This window comes from Lasioglossum baleicum, unplaced genomic scaffold (genome assembly GCF_051020765.1).
Source record: "Lasioglossum baleicum unplaced genomic scaffold, iyLasBale1 scaffold0170, whole genome shotgun sequence".
NCBI classification, from domain to species: Eukaryota; Metazoa; Arthropoda; class Insecta; order Hymenoptera; family Halictidae; genus Lasioglossum; species Lasioglossum baleicum.
Genome location: NW_027469230.1, coordinates 142715 through 160188, shown reverse-complemented (window position 1 = coordinate 160188; position 17474 = coordinate 142715). Strand labels below are relative to the sequence as shown.

Below are 17474 nucleotides of genomic sequence, written 5' to 3'. Positions count from 1 at the left end.
GACAGTGGAAGCGTAGACGGAATTACGCGTGAACCGCGGCGGTCTACGCGCCTCGAATCCCGCGTACGGCCGTGGATTATTCATCGCACGTCGGCAATTTCGCTTCGTCTCGGACTCTCGCGACAGTCTAGGAATTGCGCCGTCCATCCGCGCCTCGCGGAATCTAGTATCGACGAAGAAATCGAATATTGTACCGTAGTATCGTACGTCCGCGATAAAATCACGATAGACTAACGCGCTCAGCGAACGATCATCTTCCGCTAAAGTGTACAAGGAGCGCGGGCTCCCGGTTCGCCTGTATCTTTTACTTTCGTGACCATTAAAGATCTAGAGCCAATTTCGTATTGTTGATTCTTGACCTGCGAGATCCGTCCTGCCGTGAGGGCTGTCCCCGTTACTTCCTGTGCTCGAACCATCTGGCCGTTCGCGTCATTATTTTACGCCGCGTTTCGCTCGGCTTCCCCGAGCCCGAGGTCACCATCGTGTTTCGCGTGGTATTTTCTAATACCTGGCGCCCGAACTATCGTCGCGTTGTTCGTTCAAGCCTCCACCGAGTTCCGCCTTTGCACCGAGAGGACCGTGTCCGCACGGCCGCGCACGGCCTGGTCTCAGAGCCTATAAAATCTCGGGGTTGACCGTTTTTCGGCGGCCATAAAACCGCTCGAAAAAGGGCCAACGTCGCAATATATATAATTAATATACTTCGAAACTGTTTGACCGATCAACATGAAACTTGACACATATATGTATTTTTTCATGGAGAAGGTTTTTACGCTATTCAATTTGTTGTAACTCGCCGCTGTAGATGGCGCTGCAATACATCAGCTTCTATACCGTTGAACCTATCGCTACAAAAATTGGTATACATAGGTATTTGAGAACGAGGAATCTTCTATGTAAATAATATAATATATAGGAAAATCGTGTCTGTCTGTGTTAACGACAGTATATCTGGACTGGCTCGCAGGACTGTGGTTTGGAGACTTTTTGAATAACTGGTCGTGTATGCGGATATTCTTTGCGTTTATTATAAGAGCAGTTTTCAATACGGCGATTAGACTCTCACTGTTCTCTTGAGACCGGCACGCGAAACGGCAGCGATTCGACATATATTCGTTACAATTTAATTTCGCCAATCAGGAGCTGAGACGACACTTAGACAAAGACGCAGGGTCAAGTAACAAAAACTGTCAACAGTCACGAATGACGGAATCTCTGGAACGCTTAGAAACAATACCGTCTCAAGCAACCGGCGAGCTATTAACGGCTATTAGAATGATATTTCGCTCGCGTATATATGGTTTTAAACATACCGCCCGCCTTGCGTCCAGAGGAGGCAAAACGATATATCTTGGTCTTCGCAAATTAAGTATTATAAGAGAGTAATTTCGTATACGTTGGAACCTTGATATATAAATGACAATTCACAGCAGTAAACGAAGATAAACAGTAGTCCGTCAAAGGTCACAAAAAACTAACAATATTGCTTCTTAAGATAAGTACATAGAGTAAAGATGTAACGCAGCTTATAATCTACCTTATACATTAACGCAAACGATACAAAAGTATAATTGGTAATTACTTGGACGAATCCAAATTTTCATTTTGTGACTTGACCGGCAGCGGGCAAATCTGTGTTATAGGTCGTTTCAATTCACCGTCCACGGTACGGACGGTGACAACGCGGACCTTTTCGTCCGGGCCAGGATGTAACTGAGTAATGCGCGCGAGTTGCCACTTAGAAGGGGGGAGTAAAGAATTTTTTAAAAGAACAAGTTCATTTACGCTCAAGTTTGCGCGATCCTGCTGCCACTTTCGACGTTGATGCAACGTATGTAGATAACACTGTCCAACAGCCAAAAAGTATTTCGATTCCCACTATGCGATTCTTGTAGAGTTTTCCGCGCTGATTCCGAATCTGGTTTTAATTTTTTTCCTATACGTACAGTTTTTGAGAAAATGGAGTTTTAAAAAAAGACATATTTTTCAACTTTAAACAAATATTGCGATGTTATTATAAAAGATATTGAATTGTTCTTTACAGCAAAAGATACTGTAGACTTTCCCGAATACAGTGATATCCAATATTAATACATTATGATTGTTTAAACATGTTTAAACAATGATTAAAGGCGGAGATGCACCACTTTTGCACCAATTTTTGCGGATATTTTCGAATTTATCTCAAAAAATAAGGGTCCAGCGAAAAATTGAACTATACCACGCGAAAGAGCAGACTTTTATCTTGAGAAACCCCACTGTGAAGTTTGCATGGTCGACGTTTTTTTCGAACCAGAAAGCAAAATATCTTCGTGCGACATGAGTTTCCGCCAGTGGCGCTCGGGACGGGATACGGCGCAGCGACGGGATACGGAGCGGCGAACGACCGTTCTGGTGATGAGCGCCACTGACGGCAACTCATGTCGGGCGAAGATATTTTGCTTTCTGGTTCGAAGAAAACGTCGACCATGCAAACTTCACAGGGGGTTTTCTCAAGATAAAAGTCTGCTCTTTCGCGTGGTATAGTTCAATTTTTCGCTGGACCCTTATTTTTTGAGATAAATTCGAAAATATCCGCAAAAATTGGTGCAAAAGTGGTGCATCTCCGTCTTTAATCATTGTTTAAACATGTTTAAACAATCATAATGTATTAATATTTGATATCACTGTATTCGGGAAAGTCTACAGAATCTTTTGCTGTAAAGTACAATTCAATATCTTTTATAATAACATCGCAATATTTGTTTAAAGTTGAAAAATATGTCTTTTTTTAAAACTCCATTTTCTCAAAAACTGGACGTATAGGAAAAAAATTAAAACCAGATTCGGAATCAACGCGGAAAACTCTATAAGAATCGCATAGTGGGAATCGAAATACTTGTAAAAAGTTGAAATTTGTTGGACAGTGTAATCAGAGGACCACAAACGCCAGATTTGTTCGGTAATTTTTCTGAATTGTTGCCATCGGTCAAGTCTATTCGGATTTATCTCCAAAGCGGATTCCTCTGGAACCGCGATAAGTGGCCGCCCGATAATAAAATGACCGGGTGTCAGCGCCGATAGATCGGTAGGTTCGTCGGTAAGAGCGGAAATCGGACGAGAGTTCAAACATGCCTCGACCTGGCATAAGACGGTAGAAAACTCAGTTTGAGATAAAGTATGCGCTCCCACTGCTCGCTTTAAGTAATACTTGGCGCTTTTTACTCCAGCCTCCCAGAGTCCACCAAAATGAGGAGCGGAAGGGGAAATGAATTTCCAGGTGATCCCGTCATTAGCCAGCAAGTTTTTGAGCGAAGGATCAGAAAGGAGAACTTGAAAGGTTTGCTTTAATTCACGATCGGCACCACGGAAATTCGTGCCGTTGTCAGAGTACAAGTTAGTAGGAAGTCCTCGGCGACTGACGAATCGTCTAAAGGCAGCTAAAAAGGCAGCGGTGGAGGAATGTTCGACAAGTTCGAGATGCACCGCTTTGGTAGCAAGGCATACGAACACTGCGAAGTAATATTTTCTCGTCTTTTCACCTCTACCGACAATTGGAAGTATGTGAATTGGACCGGCGTAGTCCAGCGCAGTATGTGAAAATGGAGCCGAGGGAGTGACTCTAAAGTTTGGAAGGTCTCCCATCAGCTGAGTAGCAGCTTGCGCCCTTTGCCGAATACAAGGAATGCATCGATGTATGTGGGCGCGTACTAAGGATCTAGCCGATATTATCCAATATTGTTGCCGAAGAACGCGAAGAGTTAACTGCACGCCTCCATGGAGAGTGCGCTTGTGTACATGATCGATTAGAAGTTCCGAAATTCGGTGTTTCGGCAATATAATTGGATGTTTTTCTTCATAGCTTAGAGCGGCATGCTCGAGCCGCCCGCCAAGCCGAATTAATGAATCTTTCCCGAGGATGGGATGTAAAGAAATAAGCGAACTGGATTTCGGAACCGGTGCATGATCCTTTAAAAATTTGATTTCAGCATAAAAGTTTTTCTTTTGAACGTAAGACATCCAATACAGAGAAGCATTTCGTATCTCGGCAGCAGATAAAGACAGTGAATGGTACAGCGAGCAAGTAGACGACATACGTAGTTTTTTACAAGAATTCTGGACGAATCGGAGTATATATGCAGTGACTCGACAGAGTCGAGTCCAGCTTGAGTATTGATATAGAAGATCCCATTCAGGGTGTGTCGACAGTAGGTGAACCTGTATTTTACGAGATTCAGATGAGGCGATTTCTCGTGAGTCTAGCTCTTCGCTATTCGAACGGGTGTGATCAGGCCAGAAAACGGATGGACGAGATAACCAATCCGGTCCAGACCACCACAGCTTATGAGTAGCGAATTCAGAGACTGAGATGCCTCGCGAGGCGCAATCAGCTGGGTTTTCTTGAGAACGTACATGTTGCCACTTTACCTGCGGAAGGCGAGTTTGGATCTCGGATACGCGATTTGCGACGTATGTATTCCAAGTAAATGGATGTTGTCTAAGCCAGGCTAAGACGACGGTGGAATCTGTCCATCCGTAGATGCGAGATGATGGAAGTTTTAAGGATGAAGAAGTCCACTCAAGCAGTCGGGTTACTAGTATAGCAGCGTTTAATTCCAAGCGAGGAATGCTGATAGTTTTGAGAGGAGCTACTTTACTTTTAGCCGTCAGCAAAGTAACTTGTATATCCGAAAGGGAATGAAGAACTCTCAAATAAACTACAGCGGCGTAGGCACGATGTGACGCATCGGCAAAGCCGTGTAATTCGATCGCGAAACTGTTGCTTTGCAGTCCGGTCCAGCGAGGAATTTTGACTGAGCTCAATTGAGGCAGAATGTTGCAATACGCAGTCCATTTTTTACGAAATTCAAGGGGGGTATCTTCATCCCAATCTTTCTTTAAGAGCCAGAGCTCTTGTTCTTGTCTGACAACAGTCTACCTGAAAGCGGAAAACGTCTTCTGAAGGAGTCCATATGATACCAAGGACCTTTAAGGATTCATCTTCGCTGAGAAAATGATCGGACGCGGACTCACGCTCCTCAGAAGGAATGTTTTCAAGTAATTCGACTGCGTTAGTAGCCCATTTTCGAAGCTGAAAACCTCCGCGATGCAGGAGTTCTACTAGCTGCCGACGAATCTCGAGGAGGATGATCCGTCGAGATCGAATGGATGTTGACTCTTGAACGGGAGTCGCACTATGTATCGCCCTTGAGAGGAGCGGGTGTGGGTGTCACGAAAAAAGCGATCGCACCGTTCGTCTTCTTCGGAGAGAGGGAGCTTGGAGGGAATTTCTTCAATTTCCCAGAAACGACGTAGCGAATTGTCTAAATCTTCAGAAGATAGACAATTAACAATGGAAGTAGATTCCTGACGAGAATCTTCGAGTTTGGCAGCTGACACAGAGTTTATGAGATTTACAACAGAGGAGGATTCCTGACGGGAATCTTGATTTTTGATGGGACCGGAAAGGATCCATCCCTGCGAGGTAAGCTGGGCAGTAGGAGTACCGAGAGGACCTTGGCGGAGGTCGTTCAGCAAAAGAGAGCCGTATAAATCGGCACCGATTAAGACATGAATTGGATGGCAACTGGAAGGGTTTGGATCAGCTAGCTGGAGATTGCGTAAATGTGGCCAAGGCTGCAAATCCACACGGGATCAAGAGCCGGCGTAAGCAGTGATACGCTGATAAACAAAGGCTGACAGTGGGAACGATACTTTAGAATTGTGACATGATTCTAATGTCACGGATACGCGAGATTTTGCCAACCCGTTATACTGATCACCGAAACATTGAATTTGGAGTCTCGTCCGATATCTTTTCGTTCGCATTAACTGGCATACCGATTCGGTTATAAAGCTACAGGAAGCTCCTTGATCAAGTAACGCGCGAAGCCTGAAGGCACGTCCTTCAGCGGTACGGAGTACGACCCAAGCAGTAGCGAGCAACGTATTTGGAACGGAGAGGTCCGCGGGAAGGACTGTCTGCACGAATACTTGCGACGCAGTACAGGAATCATTAGAAGAGCTTTCTTTATCGACGTGGTCGTTAACTGAAGTCTCGTTAATAGCGTTAGTCGCTTTGCTTGGGGAACCGGCAGCGCGATGTAAGAGCGAATGGTGAGTTCGCTTGCACAGAAAACATCTACCTGGATTTTTACAGTCGGAAGTGACGTGACCCGAACGCAAGCAATTAAAGCAAATTCTATTTTGTTTAACAAATGAGATTCGTTGATCAATTGATTTGGATTTAAATCGGTCACAATTAAATAGAGGATGATTACCGGAACACTCGATGCATTTGATAATCGAAACATTATTCACGCTCGAGCGGTTTCGCGGAACGTCAGACGCAACTTTGTTTTTGCTAGAAACACCGTCACTCGTGGCGATCGTATCGGTAAGACCGCGGATGCGAAGAGTCATGAACTCGTTAATTTCTTTGTACGTGGGATAGTTTTTTGAACAACCGCGTTCTAAGAGCCACTCATCGCGAGTGCGTTTCGCAAATTTTTGTGCGATCAAATAAACTAACAAATCGTCCCAAGAATCAACATCGCGTTTAAGATTTCTCAGCGCGGTTAAAGAAGACACAACGGTATCTCGCAAATGTTTGAGTTCCGACGCAGATTCGGTTTTCATAGTCGGCAAGCTAACGAATTTGTGTATGTGTGCCTTTATGAGCGCGGATTCGTCATTGTATTCGTCTACAAGTATTTGCCAGGCAGCTTCGTAGTTTTCGGCGGACATGCTGATATTGTTAATTAAAAGCGTCGCGTCACCGGTTACATGGATTTTAAGATAATGTAATTTTTGAGTGTTCGAAAGGGACTTGTTCTTGTCGACGCTCGATTCGAATAGACCACGGAAAGTTCCCCATCGACTAAAATCACCAGAAAACTTAGGCAGGGAGAGACGCGGTAATTGTACGGATACAGAATTGGCAGCGACGGAAGAATCAGTATTAGGACTTATCTTTGAAGTTCCACCGGCGATGTCCAGCTCGGCGATGGCCTCGTTGAGAGTATCAGAAGCGTCGAGGTAAGCGGTCTCGGCATCGAGAAAAACGTTGGCCTTGAAATAGGGTATAGTCTTCTGGTCCTCCGCTTTTGTGACCAGAAGCAGCCTCGAGTGAGTTTGGCGACACTCGATCCACAGTTTCTCCAGTTGATCCAGTCGACTTTTCACTTTGACCAGCGTGATTTGGGGTTTTGCCATCTGTTTAAAGTTCACGATTACACGCTTAATTGCGGCAATCGCAGTATCTTGCTGAATTAGCAAGCTTTCACTGGTGTCGGTCATTTTTTGTAACGAACAAGTTGTAGAGATGAGTCCAAAGCAGAAAAAACGAGCGAGGGTCAAGCCGTGCGTCTTTATCAGGGAAAGGCGATGGTTTCACTGAATCTCTTTTGAATAACCGTTCAACACTTACACAGTTCGATTGAATTCGACACAGTCACAGCGATAATCCGGCTCGAAGGACCAAATTTTTGTTAACGACAGTATTTCTGGACTGGCTCGCAGGACTGTGGTTTGGAGACTTTTTGAATAACTGGTCGTGTATGCGGATATTCTTTGCGTTTATTATAAGAGCCTGACGAGCTCTCTCACAGCAGTTTTCAATACGGCGATTAGACTCTCACTGTTTTCTTGAGACCGGCACGCGAAACGGCAGCGATTCGACATATATTCGTTACAATTTAATTTCGCCAATCAGGAGCTGAGACGACACTTAGACAAAGACGCAGGGTCAAGTAACAAAAACTGTCAACAGTCACGAATGACGGAATCTCTGGAACGCTTAGAAACAATACCGTCTCAAGCAACCGGCGAGCTATTAACGGCTATTAGAATGATATTTCGCTCGCGTATATATGGTTTTAAACAGTCTGTATGTATGTATGTATGTATGTATGTATGTATGTATGTATGTATGTATGTTTGTTTGTAACGGCATCACTTGAGAACGGCTCAACGTAGAAAGCTAGGGTGTGATCCATTAGACGCGGCGTTTCTTCGGGAAGGTTTACGAACAAACCGCATTCAAAAAAGTCTATTGGTTCAAAAGTTGTGACGACATTAGTGAAAAAAGTCAACTTTTTCGCTCTCTTTTGGGCACGATTTTGCTTATAACTTTTGATCAAATGGACTTTTTCGAGTGCGGTTTGCTCTAATACCTTCCCGTAGAAACGCCGCGTCTAACGGTTCAAACCGCAGCTTTCTACATAGGTGAGCGCGAGAGAGAGAGAGAGGGGGGGGGGTCATTCCATGCCGAATCGATCACTTTGTGCAGGCACCATTGCCGATTCTCTTCTAACTGAAATATGTTGTAGTCCATGCGAAATTAGGGGGGGTTTAAGTCATCATTTTGCCGGTTTCGCATTTTTTTTAGAAATGGCAGGCCTTCAAAGTTTTCAATTTTTCCCATTTCGGCGAAAACGAGCCTCACTTACGAATTTTTATCTCAAGAACGGTTTGTCCGATTGAGCTAAATTTTCTTTTGTTTTATTCGGAAAGGATTGGGCTATTACAAAACAATTTTTTCAACCTCGACAATCAACTTTATAATATCGAAAAATTTAAACAAATTCTTCTTTTCCGTTTTTTCGATGATGGGGCGGAGTGATTTAAATTTTGAAAAAAATATGGTTATATTCCTTGAAGTTTCCCCTTTAAAATGAGCCCTTGAACAAGATGGTATCTTTAAAATTGGCGTTACAATGTGCTGGTAAAGGACGCCGTGTACCTTAGTCGTATACAGTCTGCTGGCATTTTCTTGAGACCAGCGATATATATAGACAACGGACCATAATAGCCGTGCGCGCGACTCGCCTCTACCTGAAACGGAGGTACACGGCGTCCTTTACCAGCTCATTGTAACGCCAATTTTAAAGATACCATCTTGTTCAAGGGCGCATTTTAAAGGGGAAACTTCAAGGAATATAACCATATTTTTTCAAAATTTAAATCACTCCGCCCCATCATCGAAAAAAACGCAATAGAAGAATTTGTTTAAATTTTTCGACATTATAAAGTTGATTGTCGAGGTTGAAAAAATTGTTTTGTAATAGCCCAATCCTTTCCGAATAAAACAAAAGAAAATTTAGCTCAATCGGACAAACCGTTCTTGAGATAAAAATTCGTAAGTGAGGCCCGTTTTCGCCGAAATGGGCAAAAATTGAAAACTTCGAAGGCCTGCCATTTCTAAAAAAATTCGAAGCCGGCAAAATGATGACTTAAACCCCCCCTAATTTCGCATGGACTACAGCATATTTCAGTTAGAACAAAATCGGCGATGGTGCCTGCAAAAAGTGATAGATACGGCATGGAATGACCCAAGGGGGAATTGAAACAGAGTGGAAGGGAGAGAGACAGAAAGGGAGAGACAGGGAGAGAGAGACAGAGAGAGAGAGTGAGGAGATCAAGAAGAGCGAGGAGATCAAGAAGAGCGAGTGAGAGAGGGAGAACTACAAAGCAACGCGAAGAGCGAAATGGAATTGAACAAAATAGATTATCACAAACATGTTCAAGACGTATATGCTTTTAAAAAATACTGTGCCACAGCAACGCGTGGCGGGGGAAGCTAGTAAAGAATAAAGACGGTACAATAAAATGTATACCTGTTGTTCGGGCGCGCGGTAATTCACGTTGTAATTCCCGGTACCGCCGATTACTACCCGCCAAATTAATTTTGGGTAATAAAGTTAATGTTCGGATATGTCCGTTCGTACTTATAGGATCGCGTTTCGTCCCAGATCTGCTAGCGGATTCATCAGTAAGGCATCTAGCAAATCCTGCCTTATACGCGTGGGATCTCGTCTGATGCGATCCTGATGTTCTTCGCCTTAGCTACTGGGAGACCAAGGAAGAATCTTTATTCGTTATGACAAATGGAAGTGTCGCGGTGCGAGCTTCGAAAACGACTGACGAAAAAATTGACTTCTAGCCGTTGAGCGTTTTCAAAGGTCCCTCTATGTATTCGAGAGGGCGTCTCTGAGAGGCCCCTCTACAATGGTAGAGGGGGTATTGCGTGAAGAACCTTCTATGTGGTGAGAAGGTGTCGTTGTGAGGACTCTTCTATGTATGCGAGAAGAGTGTTCCTCGAATGGAACAGTTGAAGATCGCCGATTGCCTTTTGATTTGAAACGACCACGGATTTGTTTTGACAAAATAGCATCAACCAAATTAGAACACCATGGTCGCTCGGCGTTTCTTTCCAGAGGCTTCCAAGAAGGCCTGACTGGAAGGCGGAGTGGGTGACACCCGACTCGGGCAACACATACATTGTCTCTGTGATTTGAAACTATCTAAAAGGTAGCGTCTGTATGTGACGGAACATGCTCCCCCACGTTGATCGACTAAGTTGATCAATTGTAAATATGATGTGTGTGTAACTTACTTAGTTTATGTTGAGACACTGACGCTGCACGATTGTGCAGTCGTTGTGTTGGGAAGAGGTGCTAATTTCTTCACGTTCCGTTTGTAAATGCCGTTGGCAGTTCGAACAGTTACTGCTCGTATGATACCGTCTTCTCCGGGATGCACTTGTTGTACCCGGCCTAGGTGCCAACACAGTGGCGGGAGATTGTCATCCTTTAGAATGACAATAGTTCCTTGCTAGATGTTATGGGACCCCTTGGTCCATTTGTGACGGAGGTTGAGCTCATGTATATATTCCTTATGCCACCTGGCCAGAAATCTTGTTTGACCTTCTGGATGTGTTGCCAGGTGGATAGACGATTTGAAGTTGTTCTGCTGAAATCAGTCTCGGCAATACACGTTAGAGAATCACCAATCAGGAAATGGCCAGGGGTGAGGGTGGAGAGATCTTCGGATCTGACGAGAGTGGTGTGAGAGGACGGGAATTTAGAACGGCTTCGACTTCAATGACGAATGTGTTGAACTGTTCATGAGTGAACAATTCTTCGCCGACCACTCGTTTTACGTGGTGTTTGAATGACTTCACGGCCGCACAGTGGGGTATTTGGCCTGTTTAGCGCGCCAAAAGTCGAAATTTTTACTTTGTTCAAAATGACTAAAACTTTTTACCCATGTACCTGAATATATATGCAAGTAATCTACAATCATATTTTTCATAAACGGTACTATTTAGTAACCTATAGATACTTGAAAGTAACATATTCTCGTGACCGAGAGAAGCATGGAAAAACTTGTGTTCCGTCGCAACGGATCGTAGTCCTACACAAAGAAATGTTTTTCCTCGCAAGAAATTCGTTAACGGAAATTCTCCTTTAAACATAAAGAACCATGGCATCTGCAGTGAACCGTACTGCCGCGCGAAATAAAGAGCTTAAGGGTCGACTTCGTATTTTATTTATGATATAGCCGTTACCAACCGTTTTTCGGATTAGAAGATTATTTATGCTACGGTCACTCAGGTACGGCCAAATGTTATTTTGTACATCCGGCAATTCTCGGAATACTTACTTTGTCCCGGTCTAAGAATATTCACGGTCACTCAAGATACAACTCTAAAGAACCCTCGCCGTCATAAATTACAACCCCAGATGTGTAACCCCAGATGTGTACGCCCGCGTTCGCTAAGCTCAGTCCAAGGTTAAACATTCAATTCTTTAAGGATACGGTCAAGGGGCGACAGTCAACCGTCGAGCGACGTCAATTACCGCTCTTGCCTTCATACCAGGTAGCACCCCACTCTTCCTTCCGACTAGACCAGCCTCTCAGTCACCATGGAAGGAAGTTTGAACAATTAAGGGTGTCCTGATTGGTAAACGACGAGTTGACTGAACCAACCCGGACAGTTCTTTCCCTCATTACAATAGATTCTACTTCCCTTTCCTCGTCTAAGGTCAACCTCTCCACCCACGAGGAGCCTAACCGACCTCTCGCTAAGACCAACGTCCAGTACTTTCAGCAGTTCGTTTCCGAATCTCTGAACGAGTAACACTGACCAGTCTTGCTTGAGCGTCTCACGTGATTGCTGCATACACGATCAGCACATTTCACTACAATACAGATCAACACGGTTTGATCTGCGCGCGTCTAAGGCAGGATCTGTTGGATTAGCCTTACTGACGAGTTCACCAACAGATCTCGAACGAAACGCGATTCCTCCAGTCAATTCCTTGTCCACACGATCCGTTATTTAATTTGAAATAGTTGTCTAAGATTAGTTTGGCGGGCAACATTCGAACAATCGCGAACCCATTTCTCTACAATCGAACAACTTGTGTTAAAGAAATGATCTTTCTCACAAGTTTAGTGTATCAAATCGAGATAAAAACATACCTAGGATGTAAAGGAAGGTTTATAGAGTAATTTTACTGCTTTTTGTTTTATACTCTTCGGTGGTTTTGATAGAATAAACAATTAAAAGTGATATAATTTTTTTTCAGAAAATTAATATGTATCATGTAATAACTTTTTTTCTCCGCATAACACCTCTTTAATTTTTTTAGGGGTTAATCATTAGACATTGCTTTATACAATCCTGAATAGTTTATATGCGATCTCTTGCTGTAACATACCTTTTTATGCGATTTAGATCAGTATGGCATGAACCGACCGTATATCATATGACTGATAATGATGAAATAACTGAGCTGTAGGTGATAGATACTTGGAAGTAAATGAAGGAAAATGAAAGTCATTATTGCTAGAATATTAATTTATATTATAAAAAAAAAATTAATAAAAATTAATTAATATTTATAATATATTTTTTTTTTACGAAAAAATGTTTGAAACAAAAGTTTAACAGTATTAACCTCAATATAAACTTCAATATATAAAACTTCGAAAAAATTTTGTTTAAAACAAAAAAACAAGGTCGCTTCGATTTTTTAAACATTAAGTTGTATATTTGATTTGATAGTGTTGTAGCTGGTGTTAAGACGAATTCAACGATATATAATAGTATGACCTTCACACTATTAATAACGTCGCAATAGTGTTGGCGCGCTAAACAGGCCAAATACCCCACTGTGGGCCGCCTCCCACAATCCTCCGAAATGAGGCGATAACGCTGGCATGAAATGCCACGATATTTCTTTGGAAACAAGAAAGTGTTGTAATTTTGCGTCTTTCGATAGGTCCTGATAATGTTGGATTAATTCGTTATTTGCACCGACGAAATTAGTTCCGTTGTCGGAATAGATATTACGACAAAGTCCTCGACGAGCGATGAACCGTTTAAGCGCTGCAATGAAGGCCTCGGTGGTCAGATCGCTTGCCACTTCTAGATGAACGGCCTTTGTCGCGAAGCAGGTAAAAACCGCGACGTAAACCTTGACCCGTGCTCGATTTCTAAAACGCCGTTCTTTTACGAAGAATGGACCACAGTTGTCCACGCCGGTGTTTATGAATGGCCTGCCTTCGGTGACTCGTGCCGCAGGTAGATTACCCATAATATATTCGACCGCAGGTGGATTGACTCGGAAGCATCTGACACATTGTCGTATGATTTGACGCGTGGTATTTTTTCCATCGATAGGCCAGTATTGTTGTCGTACATCGTTTAGAGTAGCTGTCATTCCAGTGTGGTGGTTTCTGAGATGAGATTCGCGGATGATAAGCTTTGTAACGTGATGTCTCCGAGGTAATAATATCGGGTGTTTCTGTTCAAACGATAATATTGAATTCCGTAATCGACCTCCTACTCGTAAGGTTCCTTTATCATCAAGGAATGGGCACAAAGGCAGAAGTTTACTTTTGTTTGATATGTTCCCGGTTTTTATCTCGTGTATATCGCGGGTGAAAGTGATAGCTTGAAGAAGGTGTATGATGCGCAAATTTGCTTCTCGTAATTCCTCGACGGATAAAGGTCCTGTGACGAGCGATTTCGATCGGAAACGCAAGCAATAGGCGACGATTCGCCTGAGCTTCAGAATGCATGAATATCGTGTGAGGATTTCATCATTCTGAGTTGTTAAACCGACTAGACACGTTAGCGTTCGCATTTCAGGTGTTTCCTTGCAAATTGTGAATCGCGAGGTGGGCCAGGTTAACTCGTCTCGGGTCAGCCATTCTGGCCCGTGAAACCAGAGGTTGTTATTAATGAATTCTGCGGAAGTCGTTCCACGTGAAATAAGATCCGCCGGGTTGTCTGCTGACTGAATATGTCGCCAAGATTGTATGTCAGTTTTACGTTGTATATCAGCCACGCGGTTTGCGACGAACGTTTTCAACGTAGAGGGTTGCTTATTTAACCAGCTCAGAACTACGGTTGAATCAGTCCAGAAAGTGATTCTGTCTATATTATGGATCAGAGCATCCTGCACGGTGTGATATAATGTAGCTAATAAAGCAGCACCGCATAGTTCTAAACGTGCAAGAGTGATTTGACTCAAGGGTGCGACGCGAGATTTTGCACAGAATAGATTAGTGTAGATGGAGCCGAAACGGTTGATTGTTCGAACATACAAACAGGCGCCGTATGCCTTTTCGCTCGCGTCGCAAAATCCATGAAGTTCGATTTGTTTCGCGTCCTTGAGTTTCACCAGACGATTGAATTCTATGTCGTGCAACAGTTGTAAATCTTCCTCAAACTGTTTCCATTCAGTATATATGCTAATCGGAAGCGATTCATCCCAAGTAATCTTTAATGACCAGAGTCGTTGCATTAATATTTTTGAGACGATGGTAATTGGTCCGAGTAGTCCTAAAGGGTCATATATCTTGGCAATAGACGATAGTATGTTTCGCTTAGTGACCTCGTGCGTCACCGTGGGTTTGACGGAATAGCGAATGGTATCATGTTGTGCGTTCCATGAAACCCCTAATGTTTTCATCATATTAGCATCACCCAAAAGCTTCGGGTGAATCAGTGCTTCGTGTAGTCCCGAGAGCAATTCCGGTTCATTCGATGCCCATTGTCGGATATTCAGACCACCCCTTTTTAATAAGAAATGATTTGATGTTGAAGTAATTTTGATTCTTCGATTGATTCGGCACCGGTCAGAAGATCATCGACGTATAGATCGCTTTTGAGCCGTGTTGCTGCTTTAGGAAAATCGCGTTGTTCGTCATCCGCCAGCTGATGCAGGCATCTGATTGCTAGATAGGGTGCCGACGCGAGTCCGAAAGTGACGGTGTTCAATTCAAATGTTGAGATCTCTCCGTGAGAGTCTCGCCACAAGATTCGCTGGTATGCACGGTCCTCAGCACGGACAAGGAATTGTCGATACATTTTCTCAATGTCTGCTGTCAGCACGTACGCATGCATACGAAAACGTAATAAAAGTGAAAAAAGATCCTCTTGCAATGTGGGGCCGACTCTGAGTGTCTCATTCAATGAGATATTCGTGCTCGATTTTGCCGAACCATCGAAAACCACGCGGACCTTGGTTGTAGAGCTTGACGGTTTTACGACCGCATGATGAGGTAGGTAGAAACCCGGAGCGTGGCCAGCTTCTACCTGTTTCATATGCCCGAGTGCAAGATATTCTTCTAATATTTTCACGTATTGTTGTTTTAACTCCGGATCGCGTTCTAATTTTCGTTCGAGTGACAAAAGGCGGTTCAAGGCGCGTGACCGCGACTCCTCGAGATGATCTCTTTTGTCGTTAAACGGTAGCGCAACAATATATCGTCCGGAGTCATCCCGTCGCACGGTTGTGGCGAAATGATCTTCACACGCCTGATCATCCGCTGATCGAAATTGTTTAACCGGTCCTTCTTCGACTTCCCAAAACCTTTGCAAATAGAACTGTACGTTTGTCGCCAGAGTTTTATGAATTGATCGGGATGTTGTAGAGATACCGCCTCCGATAATCCATCCAAACTGTGTTTTCTGTAGTATAAGATCGGTGTCGCGTCGTGTCGATAGATTAATCTGTCCTATACTGAGACATGACAATGCTGGACCGGTTCCGAGAAGCATGTCGATCGCTCCCGGCCGATGAAATTCTGGATCAGCTAATCTGATGTTCGCCGGAATGTGAAGGGCCGATCTATTTACCTGACTATCGGGTAACGGTCCTGCAATTCGTGGTATGGTACAAAAAGTAAGTATGCGTTTGTAGTTTGTTAATCGCGCTTTTATCGTCGTCGTTACAAGATTGCTCGTGGTCGTGTTCATCTCATTCAATGCTTCGATGATTGCGGTTTGTCGGGTTGTCGGTAGATGTAATCGTCGCGCGAGTTCAGTAGTCATGAGGTTGGCGTTAGAGCAAGTGTCGATTAACGTGCGACATAATACCGGCGTTTGGTCGCGATCGAGAACGTATAATTGTGCCGTCGTTAATAAACCATTAGTACGTCCGTCTAAAAAACAAGTTGTATTATGTAATGTCTGGCGACTCGCGTTCGTTCGTAGTAGTCATGTTTCTCCCTTGGACGTTTGCAATGTCGTATCTTGATGAAGCTTAGTGTTGTGCTTTTGTTTACAGATGCGACGTAGACTTGCTTTGCATGACTCGACTGAATGATGTGGTTGTAAACAGTTTGAACATAGGCTAGCTGAACGGACGGCTGTCCAACGGTCGTTGACTGACAATTTTAAGAATTTAGGGCATCCGTATACCTGGTGTTGCGCTGAATTGCATATTTTACAAGCTTTCGCGGCGGTGGTCGTTACGAATGTCTGTTTTTTTCGGTGGTGGTGACGAGGCATATCCTTTCGAGGTGGTTGCGAATTCCCATGATCGTTTCGGTATTCGCGATTGACGTTTTGCGGAGGTTCCGTGATTTGCTACTACCGCAGATTTCGTCACACTCGCGCTTGTCACCGTTGTGTGCGAATTGCCTTGGTGTGACGCGTTGCGAAGATATTTAAACATATCATCAGAGTTAGGCATACGCGTGTCCGTTAACGTTTGCTCCCACGCCTTGCGCGTGTGAGAACTCATGCGATCGATTGCAACGCTTGTGATAAGATCGTTCGCAATATCTTCCCATGATCGTCCGAGTGATTTTAATGACCGTATGTGCGATTACATATAGTTGATCAAATCGTTGATTGAATCCGATGAATCATCCGTCATAGCGGGTGCATTTAACAATAACGAAGTATGACGCAAAATGAGAGCGCGATGGTTGTCGTATGTTTCGACGAGTTGTGCCCACGCGGGGCCTTATAATTTACCTCGCTAATCGTAAAGGATTCGATCACAGACTCCGCTTTTCCGGTAACTGACAGTCGTAAAAAATTGAATCGTTGGATGTCCGTTAATCCGGTATGCGCGTGTATCAAGCTCAGAAATGCGTCCTTAAAGGTTAGCCATTTTTCTAGCCGGCCATCGAATTTTGGAAGATTAATCTTCGGAAGATGAATTCCGATACTGCTAGTGGACGAAGATGGTGCGGGCGATTCATTCACGATTCTCGCGTTTGAAACTTGCGTGGACTCTAGTCCTTCTAACAATCGTACTGAATTCGCGATTACGTCGTCATATAAGATGGTCGTGGCTTCGCGTTCGGCTTCGGTTTCGTCAAAGTCTTCGTGTTGGCCTAGTTCGTCTTGACAATCGTTAAAACCATCAAACAATTTTCTGAGTCGGTTGACGCGTTCGCGAAGT

At 43.8% G+C, this 17474-nt stretch overlaps 2 protein-coding genes across 2 annotated transcripts; both read right to left on the bottom strand.

The window, feature by feature from the left end:
- Positions 1-11451: 11451 nt before the first annotated feature.
- On the bottom strand, positions 11452-14750 carry LOC143220080 (uncharacterized). Its single transcript, XM_076445817.1, has 3 exons — positions 13667-14750; positions 13470-13574; positions 11452-11537 (listed from the first exon to the last, which is right to left on the bottom strand). Exons 1-3 carry the CDS (start codon positions 14748-14750, stop codon positions 11452-11454), a joined length of 1275 nt encoding a protein of 424 aa, XP_076301932.1.
- A 104-nt stretch (positions 14751-14854) lies between these two features.
- LOC143220079 (uncharacterized) lies at positions 14855-16940 on the bottom strand. Its single transcript, XM_076445816.1, has 3 exons — positions 16894-16940; positions 16535-16821; positions 14855-16221 (listed from the first exon to the last, which is right to left on the bottom strand). The coding sequence occupies exons 1-3, from the start codon at positions 16938-16940 to the stop codon at positions 14855-14857; spliced, it is 1701 nt and encodes a 566-aa protein (XP_076301931.1).
- Between the last annotated feature and the right edge of the window lie 534 nt (positions 16941-17474).

What these genes read in the sequence shown, in the direction of transcription:
- LOC143220080 (XM_076445817.1), bottom strand. Translation starts at nt 14,750, where the DNA reads ATGATGAAAACATTAGGGGTTTCATGGAACGCACAACATGATACCATT. An exon ending in CGGGAACATATCAAACAAAA is followed by an intron (nt 13,575 to 13,666) that starts GTAAACTTCTGC and finishes TCGTTTGAACAG; the next exon opens with AAACACCCGATATTATTACC. An exon ending in TGACAGCTACTCTAAACGAT is followed by an intron (nt 11,538 to 13,469) that starts GTACGACAACAA and finishes GACTGAGCTTAG; the next exon opens with CGAACGCGGGCGTACACATC.
- LOC143220079 (XM_076445816.1), bottom strand. Translation starts at nt 16,940, where the DNA reads ATGACGGATGATTCATCGGATTCAATCAACGATTTGATCAACTATAT. An exon ending in AACGATTTGATCAACTATAT is followed by an intron (nt 16,822 to 16,893) that starts GTAATCGCACAT and finishes TCTTATCACAAG; the next exon opens with CGTTGCAATCGATCGCATGA. An exon ending in ACCGAAAAAAACAGACATTC is followed by an intron (nt 16,222 to 16,534) that starts GTAACGACCACC and finishes CTTGTTTTTTAG; the next exon opens with ACGGACGTACTAATGGTTTA.